This window comes from Fringilla coelebs (assembly GCF_963513975.1).
Source record: "Fringilla coelebs genome assembly, chromosome: 6".
Taxonomy (NCBI): Eukaryota; Metazoa; Chordata; class Aves; order Passeriformes; family Fringillidae; genus Fringilla; species Fringilla coelebs.
This window is the reverse complement of record NC_140034.1, coordinates 4,896,899-4,920,984: the sequence shown is the minus strand read 5'-3', so window position 1 is coordinate 4,920,984 and position 24,086 is coordinate 4,896,899. Positions and strand designations below refer to the sequence as shown.

Sequence of the window (24,086 nt, the reverse complement as noted above, 5' to 3'; positions counted from 1 at the left end):
AATTACTGAAAAAAGCAACAAGCGCTTCTGAGAAGTCACTGGTGCATTTCCACTGTAACTCAAACTTGTAAATATTTCCCATTTATAACTCTGATTTATGGAACAGGGCACAGTGGCAGCTGTTAAGTAAATTAAACAATTTTCTCAAGATCTGTAATTATGGTTTCAGGATAATAAAAACACACTAAAAGAAAAAGTCAGAAATTAAGCAATTTGCAACAAATTCCATGCTTTTTACTTCTCCTGAAGATACAAGGACAGACACTGCAGCTGTTTTACTGTCTTTAAACAAACACAGCTCTGCCTAACTCTTGCAATATGCACAGTGCCTAAAACAAGGTCATGATATGCAACCCTGATTATTACTTTACTCTAACAACCTGAGTTAGGATGGATGGAGCAGCAGATAACCCATTAAATCTAAGCCACCTTGATTGGCTAATTTTGAGCCAAAATATAAACATAATTCTACTAGGCCTAGAAAAGGTGAGGTACATTTTCATTGTTCACATCTGGTTGATGATTTATTAATTTGTATTAAAAATACATGCCTATATGACATTAAAAAAAGAAAGAGTTAACTGGAAGGCAAAGTCATGCTGTACACAAAGAGAAACAGTTACTTCCCTACAGCCAAAGCACTGGGGAAAAAAAATGCATTTCACAGACCTGCTCCATATTTTTTGTCACACTCAACAACTTTAACTCAGGTTGTTTAGAACTGTGCTTAAAACCAGCTCTTCCTTCTTTCAAAGCTAAACATAAGTTTTAGATTAGAGCAGAACAACAGGACATACAAAGGTTCTAAATTTAAATTAAGTTTTTCTAGGTGTAGGGATATTTTTTTCTCTCCTGAATGACAGCACTATGATAAAAACCAGAGCACAGTAGTCCACAGACAAAGTTTAACCCATCTCCACCATTTACTACTGTTCCTTGCAAAGGCAGTCACCAAAAGCACATTTGCAAGTGGTATCTCAGAGATGAGGATTTGCTGTACTTCACTTACAGAATCAGTTGCATGGAAGATGATGAAGAGGGTTTTACTCCAGCTTTATGTTAGGAAATGTTATTCCACAGAGTTACACAACACAGCCCCTTGTGCAGCCTCAGCACTGAGCAACAGGTCATGCATGACAACTTTAATCTTCACTCACCAGTCCTTACCCCATTTTTTAACAAGAATGCTACTTTGGCAGCCTGCATTTCTCAAAATCAGCATGTTATCAAAGAGGAGCATTACCAGTATTTACATAGTGTTCTTCATTTGGAAGACATCCTAGATAACATTTACTCCATGCTCTTGCCTTATTTGAAAATTTCATGGGTTTCTATTCTTAAGAAATTAATCCTGTGGGCTTGGGAACCCTATATATATATTTAATTCTAAGCAGCCTTTGTGTCACTGTATTGAGAAGGTGGAGCTGGACAAACCTGGCTTCTCTTTGGTGCATGAAGGTGAAGGTCTGCTTATTCCCAAAGCATGTAGAAAAACAAGAAATAAAGTACCTAGAAACAACACTGGTCACCAGCATGAAAACTGCCTGTAATCAAGCCCTTTCACAATCTAATAAACAGTAGAATTTAAAAAATATTATTTGATTGTGGACACAAATTGTCTAAATATCCATCTTTATTGGCCACTTTGGTTCTCATCATAACTTTACAGCTGTGCCTTGCCTCTCCTTAGCAGTGCCAAAAATGTACAAAGCATTAAAAAAAGAAAAAGAAGTTTATTGTCTGAGAATGACAGCTTCTGTCTGCTTTGTAGAAGAGGTCTGGGGGCAGACAGAATTTGTGAGTTATTCATCACTCACCTCATGTCTCAGGGATTTCTCTCCTACCCACCCCCCACACTAACAGCTGGCTCCTTCCAGCTTTTATGTAGTGTTTAAAAAAGCTGAACTGAGAGCAATTTAAGAACAGGTAAAGCTGAAGGGAGTCCAGCTGCCTCTGCCCAGGGCTCAGCAAACCCAGCACAGTGGGGAGAGCAGAAGCTGCTCCTTCTGTTGTGCTGCTCTCAGACTTGCACCAGCCACTGAATTATAAAAGGCAACATCTGCCTTCCCTACCAAGCAGGAAAATGTAACCAACTCAGCACATGCTGAAGACATAAAGCCTGCATTTCTCCTATCACAGTGCTATATATGTTTCTCCAAGTTGAAATATGTGTTTGTAATACTCCTTGTCTTCACCTGTCACCAAACAGTATCCAGGCAATGTGTTGCCAGCACCCAAAAGCATCAAGACTTCCTGCTCTGATACTGATGCCTTTTATAAAAAGGAAAGAAAAATAAAAAAGAGAAAAAGGGAGATAAAAGACCTACTTAAATGACTGCTAATCCAAGGAAGGATGGTCATCCTAGGAAATCCTGTGGTGTATGTGCCAACTGAACGAAGCCAGCCAGCAGCAGGTCTGCCTGAGACCTGGAATGGTTCCTGACTCAGCTGGTATGGATGCACCAGCATGTACACAGAGAGTGACTGAGAAGTGGAAATGTATCTTATTCAGAAAACTGCCTTTGTAGGCTGGAATCCGTGTGAGAAGCTGCAGCAGAATTCTGGATGCAGTAACTCCAACCAAGTGCCCTGCTGGAAAGGGAATGCTGTTTCTCTAAATCATGGAATCACAAAATGGTTTGGGCTGGAAGAGACCTTTAAAGATCATCCAGTTCCAAACCCCTGCCATGGGTAGGGGCACCTTCCACTATCCCAGGTTGCTCCAAGGCCCATCCAAGCTGCCCTGGAACAGCTCCAGGGATGGAGCAGCCACAGCTTCTGTGGGCACCCTGTGCCAGGGCCTCCTCACCCTCACAGCAAAAAACTTATTCTTCACATCAAATCTACCCCTGACTCTTTTCAGTTTAAACCATTGCCCCTCATCCTGTCACTCTCTATCTATAAAAAGTCCATCTCCCTCCATCTTATGACCCCTTTAAGGCCACAGTGAGGTGTCCCTGGAGCCTCCTCTTCTCCAGGCTGAACAATGCCAGCTCTCCCAGCCTGTCTCCACAGCAGAGGTGCTCCAGCCCTCTGATCACATCTTGTTGCAGTGACACACTGAGGCACATCCTTTAGAACAAACAGGAGTCCCAATTTACATTCTTTTACCATCACTGCTAACAAATAGGCATGTGAATTAAACTAGTACAAGACCACAAAAATCAAATATCTGTTCACAACATTATGACAGCAGATGATGTGCAAAGGGATTTCAAACTCAATTATTTGCCTACAAATGAGCAACAGGTTCAGGAGAGACTGTTCTGATTCTCTTGCACGACCCACCACAACACACAGGCCACAGACCAGCCAAACATGCTTACTTTCTAGTTGCACATCAGTTCTTTCTTGTTAAACCATGGGCTCAGAGCTGTGGAACCACTAATTTGTGAGAAACTTCTCCCTCCAGAGAAGAACTAACTGGAAACAGCCCTGGGGCTGATGTAAGCATTAAGTACATGGGGAGTCTCTGTCCTTAGGTGGCTTGCCCAAGCCCATTAATTTTTTGTGTGTGTCCCCCATTTATATAAGCAATGTTTGCATGAAAGGGGAAAGCAGGTCAGCCTAGCCAGCCTGCCACCATCTGCTTTTATTCAGAGTTGCTCAAGATCAGTGCCAGTGGGATCAGTGCCCATTAAAGGGGTTTATTGTGTGTGTTTATTTTTTGCTCTTTACAATGAAGGCAACAGCAATTACTGTAAGTTTGTAAAAGTGCATACAAATCATAATCCTCAATACAAAGCTGCTTCAGTAAGATCCCAGCATGTTTACAAATCCTAGACAGGCTGTGAGAAAAGCTGTCCTGGCACAACCATTTCCACAGACTGGGGAGGAGTGTGGTAGTGTCCAGGAGATCAGAGACTTGTATTTAATAGTTGTTATCAATTCCATCCCCTGTTTGCAATCCACAGCAACTCCAGCTGATTCACCACCACCATGAGAAGTCTTTGACAAAAGGAAAAGCCTCACATTGGAGCTTCACCCCCAGACAGGCTGACAAGAGATGGATTTATACAGCTCAAACTGGAACTGGTGAGAGATCAAAGGTAGGCTGCCAAAGTGGAAATAGCAATTTAGAGCTTTCAGCTAGTACATTCCAACTCTTGAGAGTGGACATGCAGCAGCAAGAGGTACCCTTTCTTTTAGGAGAATTCTACCTAGGATATGCTTGGACACTAGAGACACAAGCTACCAAAACCCCTGAAATGAAACAAAACATCAAAACCCCCCAAGCAAATAAACAATTGTAAAAAACCCCACCCTAACTGGCAAAAAGATGGGGGAAAAAGGGAAAATACAGAGAATTGCAGTGGTAGAACTGTGCTGCTTTGGTTCAAGGTCATCAAAGTGTTTGAAAAGTAAATGCAATTATGAATCTTTTTTTAAAAAATAAATTCCAATTAATTTGGATGTGAAATCCTTTACACTTTTATGATATACTTCAGAAAATCCTCTGAACCTTCTGGTGTCTGGCTGATGTGATGGAGGCAGCTGAGCATGCACCTGGACTAGGCACCACATGATATTTTGAGGTAAAAAGGGTATAAAGTGATAGCAAAAGGAGGAATGGCCTTAAGCTGAAGGAGGGTAGATTTAAGTTAGATATTGGGATGAAACTCTTTTATTACAGGGTGCCCAGAGAAGCTGTGGCTGCCCCATCCCTGGCAATGTTCCAGGCCAGCTTGGTGGGGCTTGGAACAGCCTGGGACAATGGAAGGTGTCCCTGCCCTGGCAGGGGTGGAACTGGATGAGCTTTAAGGTCCTTTCCAACCCAGACCTGTCTGTGATTCCATGATTCCATGAAAAAGTTGAAACTCCAAATGTATACTGGGTGTTTAGTGAAGCAGTGCCACAGGTTTTCAGCTTACCTGCATGAAAAAGGGACTGGACCCTCGATATTTTCACATGACAGCTCTCATATATGACTGAAATACCAGTTTAACTGAAGTTTAACTTGTGATCTATCAAGCACACTTAGAGGGATGCCACAGGTCACTGGATTAGATCACCTGGAATCCTTTAAAATCTTGGCTTGAAGAGAGAATCAGATGAGATTTTGCAATATTTTACTTTTGAGCCCCAGAAAATCTGAATGAAGGCAAGCAAAAAATCTAAATATTTGACAGTCTCCATAGGAAGCAATGCTTTCAGTAGTGATCACATCACTTTGAAGAAGTTTTTCTTTCCCTCTCTGCACAAAAAACCCATCTGCTGCTGGAATTTCACTGAAAATCCCTGCTGCTGTGTTCAGACCAGAGGAGGGGCTTGGTACAGGAACACACCCTGAAATTCAGCAAAATGAATGTATTTAAACACAAAGATCTTCTCAAAAAGGGAGGGTTTATTCTTTTTACTCTATGAAAATTGCAAAATGGTTCCCTCCAGAGATCACCCAAACACACAGCCAGCAGGGTAGGATGCAGGAGGGAGGTGTGAGGATACAGAAAGCTGTGCAGATGTCATGATGGGTGTAAAGCACCAGCACACAGGCACCAAGGGAAGGTAAAAAGGGAAATTTCCTGCCTTTGCACATGGCAAAAGCCTCAGCACAAGGTCACAGCAATGTCACTGCAGCAGGGAGAGCTGTGACACCGAAGGAGGGCTGCAGGAAGAGAAGAACAAACTCTCAGCTTCTTACAAGTTGAAGGAAATTGCCAAGTAGGGAAAGATTGGCAATACATGGTGTGGACCTGGCCTGCAGAGGAGAATCCCTCCTCCCTGAGCACAGCCCTCAGCAGCAAACCCTCAGACTGCAGGGCAATATGACACTGCTTGGTAGAGTTTTCTTCAAGTATGAACTGTGTTCTCTTGTTTTTTTAAATTCTCCATCTGACCACTTGTATTTCAATTCATTTAGGCACCTCAAAAAATCAAATTACATTCTAGGAATCCAAAAAATAAACTACAGCTGTGCTTCACCTGCTTGTAGTTACAATTCTTCACAGCTTTAGGGCAAGTAAGTGAGGGGGAAAAATGACAATTGTATGAGACCAGAGGAGCATTTCCCAGGAAGAATTTTTTGGGAATGGCTACAAAGGTGTTCACAATCCAATGAAATTCCAGCAGTTCCTGCTGTTTGCTTCCTCATGACTCAAAGCTGAAGCAGCAGAACACACCCACAGCAGGACATCATCATCATCCACAGTGACAAATTCACACAAGATTTTGCCTTAAGCTATGAAAAGTCCAACTTCTGATTAAACATTTTGTCTGAAAAATAACTGAAGTAACTCAGTGGGAAAAGAAGCAGCCACAGATATAAATGACACTTGTTAATTGATAAATAGTATTTACAAAGGCCAAGAAATTAAAAGCTGTTGCAAATGCACTATAACACAGCTAAATATTTACTTAGAGGAATTCACAGTAGAAACTCTCAAATGTGGCTACTGAGGATTTTATGCAGGACATTATTCAGAATGCACACTTTATCACTAATATACATGTTTTCTCCTGCATGGGCTATTGTGCAGCTCCTATGGACACGTGCAGAATAAACAAAACCTCCCTGAGAACTGGCATTCTAAACCACTTGGAGCACCTAAAAGTGAATTACTACTTACAGAAAAGCCAGAGCTTCTGTGGGAAATGCAGCCCTGCCTTTGCTGACTTGCCCAAATGTAAAATACATTAAGTGAGTGATGTCAATGAGGCACCTGATAGCACAGAGAGGTAACTGGATAGGAAAACCAGAGGAAAAATAGATCAGAAACATCCCTGGAAGAGTTCAAGGCTGGGCTGGATGGGGCTTGGAGCAACCTGGTCTGGTAGAAGTGTCCCTGCCCATAGCAGGGTGGAACTAAATGATCCTTGAGGTCCTTCACAGCCCACACAATTCTGTGAGTCTGTGACAAGAATTCTGAAGAAACCCTGAAAAAAACTCACATGAAACACTTGCCTGAAAAATGCCTTCATTACAGCCAAGTGATTTCATTCCTCCAATTTCTAAGATCTTCTCAGAAATTAGGCAAATTCAAGGAGCAACACAGGCTGCACAAACTATTTCAGCCTCTCAGGTTGTGGTGGTTCTCCCTGCTCTGTGGATGAAGAGCTCTGCTTTGCTTCACTGGCTGCTATATCCAGGGTGCTGTGGAGAGTCTTTAGCAAAAGCCTTCAGTGAAATTCAGGCCAAAAAAAGAAACAGCAGGATATTAAGGGGAAAGTAAGCTTTTAGCAGAATAGTCATTGAGTTTGACCAAAACAGTTCCAGTTCTAAGAAAAAAAAGAAAGACCTTTAGCCTTATCCTAATCTTCTTCCTTCCTTGAAGCATCTGTTACACATTTGCCTCACTCCACAATAGTTTTAAGAAAAAATAACCCAAAACCTAACTCAGAGCAATTCCTGGCTGAAGAAGAAAGACAAAGAAGTATTTAGTTATAGCCATATTTTCAGCATTACAGCTTTCAATACAGCCTAATGTCAATGTTAACACAGAAGCAGCCCATTTTCTATACTCAACAAGGACTATGGAATTTTTGTTTTTATACAGATTGTTTTAAGGGCTTCTTGTCATCTTATTCATTTATTGCACAGATCATCTCCTCCCACAAGCAGTTGTGCAATCTCTCCGTGGCAACAAAGCCAAATGCTTAGTGTCCCAATATTCCTTTCCCATGTATTTACACTGCCTGAACATAATTCACTAGCTGGAGATAAAAAGGAATTACTATCATCAAGTTGTGCTCTCTAGGTCACATTTTGAGAGTCTATGCTGTAGGAAAATAATTAAGTGAAGATACAGCTAACTCTGAGCTGCTCATATTAAAGTTTAAAATTGCTCTGCACTCAAGCATTGCCACCTGTTCTTTCATTTTAATTTTAAAAATTCTGAATCCCTTTAATGTAAGCCTGAAAATGCTTAAATCCTGGAAATATGAGCATTCACCAACCACAACAATTACTCTCCTATTAAATTCATGAAGATATATGAAAGAATGGTACAAAGATTAAAGGGTATTATAAAGCCAAAAATATATATGCATGTATATTATGTACTACAACTCTATGTTTTCAAACCACTGTCTCCACTGTGTCTAGAGAAGGCACACATTTCAATTAATAATACATCCAGGCTTGATTTTCAGTTGTAACTTTTCAGGAGACTTTACCCTTTCAGGCATGATATTGTAGCAGTCCTGAACTTCAACTTTCATTAGAAGCCATCAATCAACTTTCTTTCAGTAAAAACACATGTTCACTGCAGACCACAGAAATTTTTAAACAACAAAAGAAAGCTCTAATGTGTATATATGTTTGTGGCCATCAAAAGATGAATCAAATCTTGTCATGTACTTATCAATTATAGAAAAATGGCTTTTCAACATCCAGCTTGAAGTCCAAAACAATTTTCCTTTTCTCCCAACACTGCAAATTCACACTTCATCTCAGGGCTTTGGATTTCCTAAACTCTAATACCAACCCAACCACTTACCCTTTAAACTCTGAAAAAGCACCTAAATGCTCCTGACTCCAGAATGCTTCTCCATTTCCAGGCAAGCATTCCTTGTCCCTTGCTATCCCAGGGAAGGCAACCATCTGACACGAAACTTTTATAAACAAGGTGCTTTGAACTTACACTAACAGATGTGCTTAATTTGAAAATGTTGTATTTACTTAAACCCACGTACACTTATCATGTTGCAAGCTTTCCTTTTTCTTTCAAATGCTTCTTATTAATTTTTACCCTCAACTTTTGGCCTGATTAAGGTCTCTGTGGTGAAGCTTAGAGAGAGGAGACATCCTAGTTAAAAGTGACAGACAGTTGTTTCCATTCTCTAATCCCTGAGATTTTTATTGGCTTATTAAATATGTATACTTCGAATGAGATTTCAATTATCCTGGTATATAAATCATCTTTTTTTTTTCTTTTTTTTTTTTCCTCTCAAAGAAAATTGACTACTGCCATCTCCTGGTGACACATTTTCAGCTCACAGACGCAGCTGGGCCATGCCCAAATTCTTTGTGTTACAGTACAGATAAATGCTGAGGTAAAAACAGGTAAACACCAACCTGCACTAAGTTGTGCCCCTTCAGCTCTGGAAGCTTTTCCACTAATTATCCATAGATAATTTTTACATTATTCATAACTTTCTTCATATGCAAACCACGGTTTTGAAATCAGGTTCCAAGTCCCACAACCAATAACATTGGCCTGGGGCTTTTCTTACCACTTACAAATATTTGAAGCAGAATAATTCCCTCAGAATTCGATGAGATGTTTTTAAAAAAATTAAATGGAAGAAGTTCAAAGAATTATTTTTAAAAGGGCTTGAAGGAAGAATTTCTCAGTGCTAGGGTGGAGCAATTATAATTGCATATATTGTAGACAGGCAGGTTTTTAGATTCTTGTTCTTAGAATGTAAGATTAAAACTGCTACACATCTCACTGTAGCACCTCCACAAACTTCTTATCTGCTAAAACAATTACCCGTGGCAGTCATGTGCACAGTTTATGCTATTCCCACGCTGACTTGAACTACAATAAACAAAAGATATTCTCTCCCTCTCTTTCATCATCCTGAACACCTTTACAAACACTGTTAAGCAACCTCCAAAAGCAGAGATAATACTTAGTGTCCTTCAGAACAGAAAATCATTATCTGCTGCACACCAGCTTGAAGTCCATCTCAAATCAGGTAATTTTAACATTGAAAGTATCTTTTTTTCCCCCACACTTCCATCATCTTAACTTCACATTATCATTCAGTTCTCCTGCAGCAATCCTGTGTTTTCTCAAGCATATGAGCCACTCCCTTTATCACAACATTATGAACATCTCCTTTGCTGAACAGCTCTCTATAAAGCAGTTAAGATTCAGTTGACTTCAGAAAATGCACATTGCAATGCTCTTGGCAAATCCAAATTTAAATAAATACTTAATTGCCAAGATTCTCATGACTTCCATACAGATATATTTCATAGAATCATAGAATGCACTGGGTTGGAAGGGAACTTAAAGCTCATCCAGTTCCACCCCTTGCCATGGGCAGGGACACCTTCCACCATCCCAGGTTGCTCCAAGTCCCATCCAGCCTGGCCTTGGACCCTTCCAGGGATCCAGGGGCAGCCACAGCTGCTCTGGGCACCCTGTGCCAGGGCCTCAGCCCCCTCACAGGGGAGAATTTCTTCCCAATATTTCCCGATATTTGATCTGACCCTGCCCTCTGTCAGTGGGAAGCCACTGCCCACTGTCCTGCCACTCCCTCCCTTGCCCAAAGTTCCTCTCCAGAGATCTCTGGGAGCCCATTTAAGCACTGAAAGGGACTCTAAGGTCACCCTGGAGCCTTCTCTTCTCCAGGATGAATTTCCCATCCTTTCCTTGCAACCCAACAATAACAGAACTGTGTACACACACAGCCATAACTTTGTGTGTGTGTATAAACTCTGCACACAGAAATGTTGTAGAGCAATGAAAAACAAATTTAAAAAAAATCAGCACTATTATTTCAGTATCCAACAATATTTAGAAGTGATGTGCTTAATTGAGAGAACTCTGCATATTGACACTGATTTACCTTCTTGTTGCATCTCCTCAGATTTCCTTCTCACAAAGATAACTCGGGGTCTCACAGCCTGAACATGTGCAGCTCCTTGGCTTTCCTCCTAGGTATCATGCATTAAAATCACATTACAAATCTCACTTTTGATGTCAAAGCACAGCAAGATTACATTCAGCTTCAAGAAACATCCAAAGAAGTTTTTAAGGATTCATTAAACATGTGCACTTGTTCTCCCTACCTCTGACTTCAAGAGAATTCAGCTCTGAATTAGCCTATTACAGCTATTCCCTCTAGACAAACATCCTGGGAGCAGCAGGAATGGATGCAAAAGTGCCATTTTGGACCTGAAGACACAAGAGACTTTCAATTTTTACTCAAAGCATGTAGTGGAAAGAACATACAATTTCCCTGACTTTCTTTGACACCCAGGGTATCTCCCTAGGTATTACCCTCCTGACTAGTAAGAGAAAGATGAAAGAGAAAAGAAATATAAAAATTTCAGCACACAGGTTGGAAAACCCAAGCCAAATCTAAAATTTATTTCCTTGGCCATATTTTTAGAACTGGTTGCTCCAAGCCTCATCCAGTCTGATCTTGGCACATTTCCAGGGATGGGGCAGCCACAGCTTCTCTGGGCATCCTGTGCCAGGGGCTCAGCAGCCTCACAGGGAAGAATTCCTTCCTTATCTCTAATCTAACCCTGCCCTCTGGCAGTTTAAAATCACTGCCCCTTGTCCTATCAATGTGTGCCTATCTGGGAGATTTAAACTTTCTCTTCAGACAGACAGAGTTGGGATTATTTTCTGAAGGTCTCATGGAAATGTGACTGAAGGACACCAATATATTAAATGACTATTAAATGTCAGCAGCATAAGAGTTCTCATGGGTCCATCTGAAGTGTTTTGGTTTATTTTCTATTGGATTTGTAATACAGCAAAACTCAGTTTAAACTGAACCAAGCTGCAAACACAGATTCATAACCTATAATTCTGCATTCCTGAAGATTAAAAAACCATATCTTTTGAAATACTAAAAAATGAAAGCTAATGAGAATACCAAAGCGACAATCCCACTTGAAAAATGCAGATTGTATAAAAAACATCCATACTTACAAAGGAATATTATGAAAATATTTTGCAACCAAGTGATTTTCTAAGATTTTAACAATGCATTTGGGACTTCAAATTATTTAGATTTACCCTCTCTGGAATGTGTAGGCACGCAAATATGACTTCAATGTTCCTGTCCCTCCCATGATCAAAATGATTTATTTAGAATAGGAAGAGCTCAGCTTCCTCCAAATCATTCTCTTGCTCCTTAGAGCTAAGACCATGGGGGCAAAATGGCCACAAATAACAGTAAATTCCTGTATTGTTGCACAAGAATGGACAGGAGGGGTCAAAGTAAGGATGCATTTAGTCTGGCTTTCTGTCTAACAGTGGCTAAAAGCATATATAAATTAAAAAAAAAATCTAATGCCAGGAATGGAGGAGCAGCCAAAGAATTTTGGTAGATAAGAAAATTCCAGTATGACTTAAGCCATTTGTTTTGGACTGAGTGACCATACAGCCTTCACTCTTCGTGACTAAAAGGCATTTGCTCCTGTCCTGTGGGAAAACTCAGGGCTCTTTCTGCTGGGGAAAACCTGACCTACACAGCAGTGCTAGGGAGCAAACAAATCTGGCAGCTCCACATCCCTGCCAAACCTCCCTGACACGAGGATCCTGCTCACCCAGGCTGCAGGAACCACCCAGGCTGTGCCATCACCTCCCAAGGCCAAGGCCCAGCAGGACACCATCAGAAATCCTGCATTTTCTCAGGTGTCTCAGCAAACTTTGCTCCTAAACAGATTTGTCTTCTGCCTTTGTACTAGGTGATACAGTCTGATTTCAGTGAAAGCAAACACTGTCTGGAGATGAAGAACAAGATGTGAGAGTCAGTGACTAACCTGTGAGGAAATCCTTCAAGTTTGAAGTGATTGCTGCCTTAAACACTGCACAGAATGAATGAATCATCCTGAAAGCCTCAGTAGCTCCTGCTCTCTGTGCTGGTGTAATGTTACCAGAAAATCTGTTCCTGCAGGCAGGTGACAAGGCAGATCCAATGGCAGAGCTGAACACAGATGCCATCCTTAATTAAAGCAGGGGAAAGGTTCATCCTTGTCACAAGGCAGATAAATGCTGTCACAACAAGCTTGCAAATCACCTGGTACGGGGGTTATTTTTTAATTTCACAGAAGGATGTAAAGATCTAGTAGAGGATCTTACAGAATATGGCTTAACCACAGTAAACACCTCTCCTGGCTGGGGCAATCACTTGTAAGTATGATCACTTCATAAAAAGTTATCCTGTGAGAAAGTGATGTAGAGTTAAATCAGGAATAACCACACTCAGGAACAAACCAAACCCAACAAAACCAAACCACACAAAGTTCTTGGGTTTGGTTGTGTGGTTTGAAGGGAGGGTGACTTTTACATGCCAGCAGGCAAAAAAAAAAAAACAAGCCACACTAAGGGTTCAGATGCAAGAAGAAGTTTCTAAAGATAAGATAATGTATAACTACCTACAGATAAAGGATAAGATCATATATAATTATCTGTATATCTCCTGTGAAAGGCACATGTGTTACCCTCCCTGTCCCTATTACTTTTGGCTAGAATCCACTTTTGCCTGTGAACAGTAATTCCAAGAAAGTCTGTTCTGGTGAACTCAAAGTAAAGAGGTGTAACATTAAAAAACTTCTCTGAAAATGCAGCACATCACTTCAGGTGACAAATTTAAGAACTGTTCAGACACCAATGGCACAATACACATCAAGGCTCAAAACAGACCCAAAGGCAGTTTAATGCAAGATACTTTCGATTATTTTTAATACAAATAAAATATCAAATACAAAAAAACTTCAGGGAAGGACAGAATTTATCCATGAATACAGCAACCATGTAAGTATACAATGCTTTCAAACACACTGTGAAGCCTCATATATTAGAGAGCAGTCTGCCACCTCATTTTTAGCTTTTGCCACTTGTTATTTGAATTAGTTAGCAAGTAAACCATCATCTCTAGGTAACAGCACATACTAATAAAGTAGCAAAAAATTAACTGTCTAGGCTTGAAGCAGAGATCAATAGGATGTTCCTCTACCTTTAAGTGCTCTGAGGTTCATCATCCTCACTGCCTTTCCATCCTGCCCCTAGTAGGACAAATGAAGCTCCTGGAATGCTGAGTGGGTTACAACCCATGAGGCAAATTTCTGTATTTCTGTGGTCACCTTCTCAGCCATATAGCCAGGATTTATCCTGCATTTGAAGGACTGTGCCCCTAAAACTTGGCAGTGCCCCAATGAATATTGTATAGGACTGGATCCTGTGGGACCACTGAGGCTGTGAGGTAGTGCAGAAAAGCTAAAAAAGAAGGTCTGAGCTTTAAAGAAGGGATTTTGTAAGGATTTGTCACAGGAAACACAGTCACCTTTACTGCACACATGCACTTTGACTCTTCTCAGCTGAATGTGTCACTTTAATGCACCAGTTCTGTGATGTCAGGCATGATAGTGAAACAGGAAAGTTTATTTTCCCAGGTTTCAGTTTGCTCTTTCTGACAAGGCACAGGAAAGATCCTTTCAGCTCACCTGGGACAGATCCTCTGGGAGTGGTGCCATTCTGCAGCTTGGCTGGGCTGCTGGCAGAGCAGGATTTGAAGCTGGCTGTGACTCCAGTTCAGCCAAAAGCATTGGACTAGAACTTGTACCTGCATCTCCGAGAATTTCTGCTGAGAGAAAAAATTTCCTTCATGAGCTGGAGCCATAATCTCCTGGTCAACTCATGTGACAGAATGTGCAGCCTTTGAAACTTCCAACAGGGGGACATGCAATGTTAAAGAGAATTATTTCCTCCTTCCATGGCTCATTGTATACCCCTTAAATTACTCATGTGGGGATAAAAATGAAATAAGAAATACATGTCTGTGGAAATTGAAAAAATAAATCAGCTTTATCATCTGTAGATTTGTAATGTGGCAGCATCTGAGAAAGCTTCAGAGCTGTACAGTTCATCATACCATTATATGCTTAATGAGCTTTATCACACTTACTGCAAAGAAATTGGAAAAGCTTCTCCATTAAATGTTTCACTCCTGTATGAACTAAAAGAAACCTGTATATAGTCTCTTTTAAAGGGATAATTTGCTCTCTAATCCAACATTTATCATGGCTTTGCAGCCTGCAAGTGTGTAAAACATCTTTATGAAAAATGTACTGACAGCTCATGAACTAACTTTAGCCTTCTGCTATCATACAGAGCCAAAGAATGAATTTTAAGCCTCATTAACTATAATCATTGCTTAATTAACTGTAATTATTGTTCACTTTAAGACTGCATGTGCCACATTTCATTTGCATGTTGGTTTTTATATCCCTGACTTTTAGCATTGAAAACAAGGGTTTATAAATGATCATCAAGATGCTGTTATGGACCTACATGAGCAACACCTTCTCCATCCTACAAATGGACACTGTGTTCCCACAATACAAATAAAAACTGGTCACAAAACTTAACCCACAAAACACACAATCCCCAGAAATCCTAAAGAATTCCTACACACCTCTGTGGGTGACTCATTCTGCCAGAGAAATTGAGTATCCACTGCAAGGTTTCATGTGCAGAGATGCACACCCTGAAATATGTGAAGTCTGACACCCATGGTGTAACTATTATTTAGTATTTGCCCTGAAAATAACTACCAAATAAAATGATGGCCCTGAATTGTAGCTGTTGTGGCTGTCAGGAAATAGTTGACTTGCACTGAAGGATAGGCAATCACATCCCAGTGCAGAGAAAAAAAAGGTTTGGAAGGAAAATGGAAACAATCACAAGAAAGATCATTCCTTCCACCCTTCACCTGACCCCCCCTCCAAACCCAGATTGCTTTCTATTCAATAACAAAAGGACTTAGAATCAAGGATTTCTGTTCCTCCTTGATATGAAAATAACTCCTGTCTTGAAAGCAGATCCAAGCTTTTATACAACGTTGTTTCCTTAGCAATGCAACAAATTACTGTGCTGTGTTCAGAGGTGGGGAGGGAGGGAAGCTAAATTAAAAATCATCAGAATGCAACAGAACTCAGTCTGGGATTATAAAGATGATGTAAAAGCACAGGGCATTGCCCTATGGTAGTTAGTACAGGACACTTGCCTCCTCTCAAAAATATGCTGCAATAAAAACTAAAAACAACATTACAAGGTTTAGAGATATGTATAAAAATCAGGAGAGAAACACACTGCTGGTGGATTATCATCACATGCAGGGGCTGGTTTGAAAAGTTTTAAGATATTTACTGGACAGTCAAAAATTTAAATAAATTTTAAAATTTCCTTGTAAAAATACAAGGAGATACAACCCTGTTATGCCAGATACAGCCACAGACAGTGTGGGTAAGGAGGGCAGAAGGACAGACAGACATAGAGACAGGTTCTGCCATTAACAGGCACCTTCCAACTCCATGGCCCTGAGCACCTCTACAGACTTACAGAAGCAGAGAAATCCCAGAATGGTGGGAGCTGGAAGGGACCTTAAACCCCACCCTGCTCACCCCCCTGCCATGGCAGGGACTCCTTCCACATCCCAGGGTGCTCCCATCCCCATCCAGCCTGGCCTGGAACACTGCCAGGGATCCAGGGGCAGCCACAGCCTCTCTGTGCCAGGGCCTCACCACCCTCTCAGGGAAGAATTCCTTCCCCACATTTAATCTAAATCTCTCCTCTTGAGTCAAAACCATTCCCCCTTGTCCTGCACTATCTGCAGATGATCTGATCACTGATTTATTGCTACATCAGTGTCCTTAGTGCTGACTGACCTCTACCAACACAGAGTCAAACAAGTGGCTCAGACAAATCCCTTATCTCAGGAAACCTCATGCAACCAATTTTCAAACAACCTTCCACAAACTACTTTAAAGGAAAAGTTTGATAATATATAAAGTACCAGAATATATTTTCAAGGCTGACACTGGTGTAGTTGTCCAAAATGTTAGGTCACAGCTGGTTTAAAAGGTTACTCTCTGTGTGACCAGTTCAAATGTTAATCACTTCAAAACCAAGCAAATATTTTATTTTCTCCAAGACTGTTTTTGCCACGTGTTAAATACATTTAATTTCAATCCACTTCCTACTGGTCAAGGGTTAATAATGTGAGATAAGCTTCTCTTGTCAAATTCATAAATGTGAAAATTAAAAGGACAGAAAAGCAGCTGTTTGATCACTTTAATTTACACAACTTTTGATGAATCAGTGCAACCACGTTTGTGTTGCAACAGCTTAGTAATTATTTCAGTTTAGTTTAAACATATTTAAAACCACAGTCAACAAAATAAAGACTTTCTACATGCTTGCAGCAGCTACATGAAACAATTTTAGAAGCACATTTTCAGATAACAACAGAGAACCTGGGATAAAAAATAGGAAGAGGAAGGATGGACCACTGCTTTCAGGACTACTTTCAACTGAAATAAAATAAATTTCCCTGCTTTACCAACAGCAACTCCCTGCTTTGCACAAGATGTGTGTGCCTCAGCTATCCATCTGGGAAAAACATCCATTTCCATATCATTAGAGGAATATATGAAGATAAAATATATTTCCATTTATGAGGCACTGCAGTATCACCACAATGGAGTGATAACAGCAAAGAGGAGCAGGGCTGAGCAAGGGGACAGAGAGAAGCAGCTCAAAGTGCTGGTGCTAACACCTGTCCAAGGGAAACTGCTTCCATCTCTTACTCAGAACTGAATTTGACTTAAAAGAATAAGATACACACTTTACAAGTTAACTTTTGTATAGGTAAATGGGTATTTGCCATGATTTTTATTCCAATTGCAGGAAATTGCTAAGAAGAGTGAAGACAAGGCTTGAATTAAATAGTGTTCCTTGAAGGAGGAACACTAATAATTTCATTGTAGGAATTGCCTGTAAATATTGGATTTTGACTGTATGGTCTGAAATTATTTCAGATTCTGTAAATCCTCAGAATCCCCATGAATACCATAAAGAAGAAATAAGAATCTAACTGTACCTCCAATTTGGATAAGCTGCCCTGGAGATGCAGAACGGAGACCCTGGCGTGGTCTGTTCCCAAAGCTCTGAGCAGCTGGATGCTCCGTAAAAATGGAATTTCTCATCAGGATTCTCTCCTGTGCTCTGGACAGCCTTGGCCTCTGACCTTCACTGAGCTCCCCAATGCTGCCATCAGAATCCTGCAGAGAACACCAAAACCACAGCATATATAAAAACCCAGTGTAGGTCTTCCAAACCCCGGTATTGTTTTCTAATTAATTAACCCTGAAAGCTTTCATAAACTTAAGTTTATTCTGTTTGCACTGGATGAAGAAAACAAGCCATGGAGATATCATCTGGGTTTGAAATTAAGATCTGCCTTTATCAGAAGGACAGAAAAGAAACACTTGCAGCCAAACATCATTTATTTTGTTAGTGGTATCTGTACATGATCAGAACCTAAGCTACATTTTTAGCACATGAAGCTTTTGATTTTATAGATTTGGCCACTGTTGACTGCCTGACCTTGAAACATTGGCAGCATCTAAAAGCTATTGACTCTCTGCACTGCATGTCAGATAAAAGCTTCAACTTTCAAGTAGGTTTGGAGGGCACTAAAAATAGGAATGGTTCCCTGGATCCTGACTTTTAAAGCTGCAGGTTAAACCCAGCTTGCTTCCAAGTCAGAAAATAAGGTGGAATACACACACACACACATGCACAGTATCACTCTAAGGCCATACAGTGAAAATCCAGGAGAATCTTGATTCTCCTCTGAAGGAGAAGGGACACCTTGCCAGAATCTGGGGGGAGTTTATGAATGCCTTGGATGGACAGACTGAGTGCTCTGTGACTATGGGAAAGGGAAAAAGCAAAGCAGAGCTGGCAGTGCTGATGAGAAAATGGCACTGCAATTACAGGCAGAGTTGGGAGTTAACACTGGAGAGAGCTTTTCACCAAGTCCAGCCACCAGAGCTCATTAGCAAAATAAAGACAAAGGAACAGCCAAGGAGGTGAGTCAAGTTGGTAATTATTTAGACTAAACTGACCAAGACAGAAGGAAGAAACTGCATATGCATCAGTAGCATCACAAAAAAGCAAGATCTGCTGTAAATAAATGTGATCATGAACCATTGCTGCAGCATTCAAAGTTCATTTCCTTCAAACATTCCTCCAGCTATGACAGTTAGAATGAACACCCAGTCCAAACTGCTATTTTCCAACACAGAAATAACTCAGATGTGTGACAAAAAAATTGTGATGCAGATAATTTCATTTTTCTTTGAGTCTCCTTTTTTTCCTGCCAACTGAATAGGAATTTTTGAGGTTTTGTTCCAAGATCAGTATCAACAGCATGTGCAAAGTACATGCAAACACTTGCTGAGTTGTTCTTCATAGTCCCTAAAACACTCCTGTAGCTGTTAAATGCAGGGTATTTGTACTGTGGAGCATTCCACCTTTATTGCTGAAGTGACAGAAAATTCCCTGGTACTCCAAGTGACAGGACAAACCTGGGACAGTCACACACCTGGAAAATGAGGTACACAGGTTGTTTATAACCCTGAGACTTCAGTGTTTCTTAAGAGTTTTACACAAGAATAAAGCCAACAGAAGGGATCACTTGGAGCAGGGGATGAAGTGTATGATGCTGTTTACAGCCAACAGAAGGGATAAACTTGGGATGTTTTATCTACTTTTGAGTAGGAAAGAATCACTTCAAAACTACTGTACTGGAAAGCCAAGGACTGTAAGTTACCTCTGAGTGCTCTATTCTTTCTTGTACAAAAACAGGTGCTTGATTTAATTTGGTTAAAAGAGCCAGGACAGGATCCCTGTGACAGCCTTTACCCATTCTCCTCACCACCTGTCCTTCACTTGGAGGATCATAATCCTAGAAAACAAAGAAACAAACAGAAAAATCCACATAATACATGCTTCAAAACTGGGTTTTGGTAGGAATTTGAATCATTCTTACTTTAGTTCACAACTAAGCTTTTTTTAACAGTAAGTTTCCACACTGAAAAATTTTGTCATGAAAATTCAAGCATTTAAAAATAAGCAAACAGATGACACACAGTTTTATTTTACCCACAGACATGCACATTCTTTATTTGATACAAAAGACTGCAACACTCAAAGAGGAACAAGGCCCTTCAGGCCACCAAAAATCAGGGAGTTAAATTCTCACACATCCTTTGCTAGCAACAATCTGGCTGCAGAGCTGCTCTCACCAGCAAGGAATTACCTTCCTCAACCAAACAGCCTGGGTTGAGGATGGAGAAATACTAGAAGGAGGAGAAATACTAGAAGGAGCTCCAATCCAGCTGAGAAAGAGAGGGAAGAACATCTCAGCAAGCAAATGTTCCTTTGATGGAGAGAACTTTAATTTAGGTTCACCTGTTATCAGAGTTTTAAGCCCAGAGTTTAGGGGAGAAGTGTGGCTGGCAGAGGAGGGATCCAAAAATCTGCCAGTCCAGGGCAGTCTCACAACTGTGGTGGTTGTTTTGGGGGTTCTGTGCAGAGCCAGGAGCTGGGACCTGATCATTCTTGTGGGTCCCTTCCAGCTGAGGATGTTCTCTGATGCTCTGACTGGAATCATGGATGTTCATAGGAAGCTCTGCACAGGGAGGTGTGCCCAAGAATGTGCAGAAATGGGCAGGAAGGATAGGCCAGGAGGAGGGGACTCCTGCTCCAGAACATTAATCTTGCCTTGTGGAGCTTGGAAGGGATCTCTGGGGATGGTCTAGCCCAACCCAGCTGCCCAAGGCAGCCTTTCTTCCAGTGCTTGGCCACTCCACAGTAAAAACATCTTCTATGTTTAAACCAAATTTCCTGAATTCCATCCTGGGTCCACTCCCTCTCATCTTTCACTGGCTCCTTCTTTGTTACTTCTTTCCACCACAAATTTATGCATTGCTGAGGTCCACCCCAGAGCTTTCTCTTCTCCATCATGTCTCCAATAATTTATGTCACAGCTACATCTTACCAAGAGGTTTTGCACAAAGTCAGAGGGAAAGTCCAGGCATTTGAGGAATACCAAAAGAGAAAGGGAATGGAGAATATCTTGACTTGGGAAGCTTCCAGAACCATGGACTACAGCAGACATTGGATAATAAACTATTCTGATGTTTTAAGCAGCTTTAACTAACTCCAGCCTCAGCTAACCCACTTTAATAATTTAATCATGCAAGCAATTAAAAGATGGCTCAAAGCTGCAACAGCTCAGAGCACAGCAATGTTCTATTCTGTTTAAGATGCCTTAAAACTAGAAACAATAAAGAAATGAAAGTGCATAATAGCTACCTCTCACCTACAGAAGTCTATGAATAATCCAACTTTTTAAAAACATAAATTAGTTTGTATAATGTGTTTTTTTTCCCTCTGGTGTTCTGAAATTCTAACACTCTTTGTGAGTATGCAGTTTAAAAGTGTGAATTAAAAAAGTTGATCAGTGAAAATGTTTAAAGCACATCCAATTCAGCAGGATGCCCAAGGTGGAGCCCACATTATCTCTGATTCTTTATGAAAGAGTTCCTTACCATTTCATTGGCATCTCGGAGAGTACTGGATAGGCTCTCAGCCACGTTTGGAAAGAATAATCCTCCTTCTGCTAAGGCTGAAAAATATTTTATGTTACAACTATTAAAAACATTCAAGTTACATGACAGGAAACCCAAGCCACATTCTTTAAGTGCAATACTGTGCTTTACTAAATTTGGAAATTCCTACTGCTGGATGTCTATTATGAAGACATATTTTCATATTTCTTTTCCTATTTCTTACACTTCCACAATAACAACTTAGTACCACATGGTACTTAAGCAAGACAAGTCCCAATTATTTTCCAAGTTGATCTCATGACAAAAGAGCAGATTGAGTATTTTGTTCCTTAATAAACAGCAGCATTTTGTTCAGTGACAGGAAAAAGAACAACAAGGCCTTGTCAATCTTTGCTAACTGGAAGTTAATGCTTGCAGCTTTATAAGAATAAGAAATAAGTTCAATTCTGATTTGCACAGTTGGTTACCTGCTGCAGGCAGTGGCTGTCCATAGGGGAAGAGCACCTCCCCTTCTGAGAGGGGTCTGTCAGTGGTCTCAGTCCCTGTGGGGGTCAGGCTGCTCTCCCGGCTGGACACCCCAGAGCTCAGCGTGGGCACAGGCGATGGCACCTGGGCAGGGCAGGGCAGGGGCTCCAGGGGCCTCTCTGGCAGCTGCTGAGATGGGAAAACCAAGGCCTCTGGCTCCTCATCATTGGCCACTGACATCTCCCTGCAAGGACAGAACGTGCACTGTGAACGCACCACGACACACCCAACAGTGCAGACCAACATCTTAATTCAACACTGAAAAGAACTAATTCTAGTTCTTTACTGAAAAGAACTAATTCTGAAAAGAAACTAATTTTGAATTATTTTTTCCAATTCCAGCATTTTACAGAATAGTTCAAGAATTAACATGGTTAAATAATGTTATCTGTGAGTTTCTGGTCATAACTAAAAATTACCATGTGTATTCCCAAGGAGGTAACACAAAGATTTCAATGCTAATAACACAATATTTCATTGTCATTCTATGTGTTACTGGCAGGTGTTGCAAACTAAGTACAGTGTTCAGCAGGGCAATGAATAAGGGCTGATAAACCCTGAGAAAGGCCCTGATTTCATATTTTTCTCTAACCTACCCTTCAATTTAAAAAAATGAAAACCCAGTTCTACCTTATCTCAAATGCCTCCTGATGTATACATTAAGCATTTTTTTCTAACTTTTTAAGCATGTCTTTAGAAAGAACACACATATTTCAGCTTTTAAAAATGAGAAGATTGTGCAACCTGTTGAACTCACACAGTCTCAGGACAGAATGGTTCTTCAGGGACAGGACTGGGGTTCTCTTCTTCCAGAGGAAGTTCTGCACCATCCCACGGGTTTGGAAGCTTTGGACTTTCCCTTTTTTCAGCCTGGAAGCCCCATACTACGACAGGAGGGCTTGGTGTGGCTACTGGGGAAGGTGTGGTGACAGGGGTGACCACAGGACTGACCACAGGAGTGGCAACAGGAGTGACAACACGGCTGATGGCAGCTGCAATCCCAACTCCTGCACCTGGGAAGCCAAATGTCAGATCAGAAAGGAAACCAGGAAATCTATATCAGACAGAGAGAGTCAGTTCTACCAAGCACTTGCAGTTTTTGTGATACCTTTTGATAGTTATAAAGACTAGATTAAGAATTGCTTCTTTTGAGTACAGTGCTGGAACCTGAAGAAGTTAGAATAAAACCTCCATTTCTTCCTCAAGGGAGACTGCTCTGCATTTTAAAAAAATCAAGCTGCTTTACTTGAAGAGTGTACATTTGATTAAATTAACATTACAAGCACAGGAAGGAGCAAAAGACAGCTATTTTTCTGATGTGAGAAATTGTGGAGGGGTTGGGAGGGGTGGAAATCACACAGACCATAGAAATGTGCATTAATTTTCAAAATAGAACAGTTACCAAATAAAAGATGTTTGCTTTCTATATAAATTAGCCCATAAATTTTTGTAGAACATGAGTTTCCACTTGAATTATAGCCTCAAGAATATTTATCTTGAGAGATAACATTTCTTTGAAGAAGAAAATTAAAGGCAGTAGATTAAAGCATATTTGCTACTTCTAAACTTCAATTATTATTTTCAATACCTGTTTCTTTAATTTTTTCATGTCCATGAACATCCCCACTCATCTCTGGAGGAGATGGAGATGAATCTGGAGTTTTGACCTGAGGCAATTCTTTTTCTGAAGGTGGTGTTAGTGGTGGTGTGGCCTGGGGTGTTGGCACTGGAGTAGGCACAGGAGCCTCCTGAGGGGAAGAAAAATCATAACCACAGTTATGATCTCAGTGCAGAATTCCTGCTTTCCCAGGAGCCCCAGAGAGAGCTGAGGAAGAGAGGGAAAGGCAGCTCATCACACAACAGCAACAGCTGCTGCTTCCATGGATCTAACTCCTCCAGGAAGCTGCACCAGGACAAAATTAATTAAAACCAGTGAATTAAGCATTAAAATGATTAAATTGTCAAATCATTATGTATAGAACAGAACAGACTGTTTCACTTGGAACTACAATTATCATCCAGTCCAATTGCCTGACCAATTCAGGGCTGACCAAAAGCTGGAATTTGTTGTTAAAGGCATTGTCCAAATGCCTCTGAAATCCTGACAGGTTTGGAATACCAACTGTCAGAACCCTGGATGCTGAGAATGTTCAACTTTCTGTGCTAAAAGGCACAGACCCACAAGAGAATACTTTATTTGACCTGAAGCCATGGAAAAAACTTCCAAAATTGATTGATAGCACTGGGATTATGGGTGTGTAGTTTGAATAAAGGTATGTAATATCACATGGTGGAAAACTTAAGAGTTTAAAGTTTTAGAATATAGTAATATATATAAAGTAAAATAGAAGTTTCAAGGCAGTGGCTAGTTGTTGTTCTTCACCTTCTTCTTCATGGGTTTGGGTGGTATTTTGTAGTTAGTTAGAAAAGTCCACATTGCAGACTTCAG

General features: G+C 40.6%; 1 protein-coding gene across 5 annotated transcripts in view; it reads right to left on the bottom strand.

Annotated features, from left to right (window-relative positions):
- The window catches only part of KIAA0586, a 68,611-nt gene that overhangs the window by 14,586 nt on the left and 29,939 nt on the right, over positions 1-24,086 (bottom strand). For 2 of the 5 annotated variants that reach the window (XM_084207457.1, XM_084207460.1), the window contains exons 23-30: positions 23,226-23,385; positions 22,395-22,650; positions 21,580-21,821; positions 21,092-21,168; positions 19,309-19,443; positions 17,572-17,752; positions 14,135-14,274; positions 10,519-10,606 (exon numbers count right to left, since the gene is read on the bottom strand). In XM_084207457.1, the coding sequence (XP_084063583.1) occupies positions 10,519-10,606; positions 14,135-14,274; positions 17,572-17,752; positions 19,309-19,443; positions 21,092-21,168; positions 21,580-21,821; positions 22,395-22,650; positions 23,226-23,385 (1,279 nt within the window). Of the gene's footprint in view, positions 1-7,044; positions 7,102-10,518; positions 10,607-14,134; positions 14,275-17,571; positions 17,753-19,308; positions 19,444-21,091; positions 21,169-21,579; positions 21,822-22,394; positions 22,651-23,225; positions 23,386-24,086 lie in introns of those variants that run through there. The other 3 variants (XM_084207459.1, XM_084207458.1, XM_084207461.1) reach the window with 3 other exon arrangements.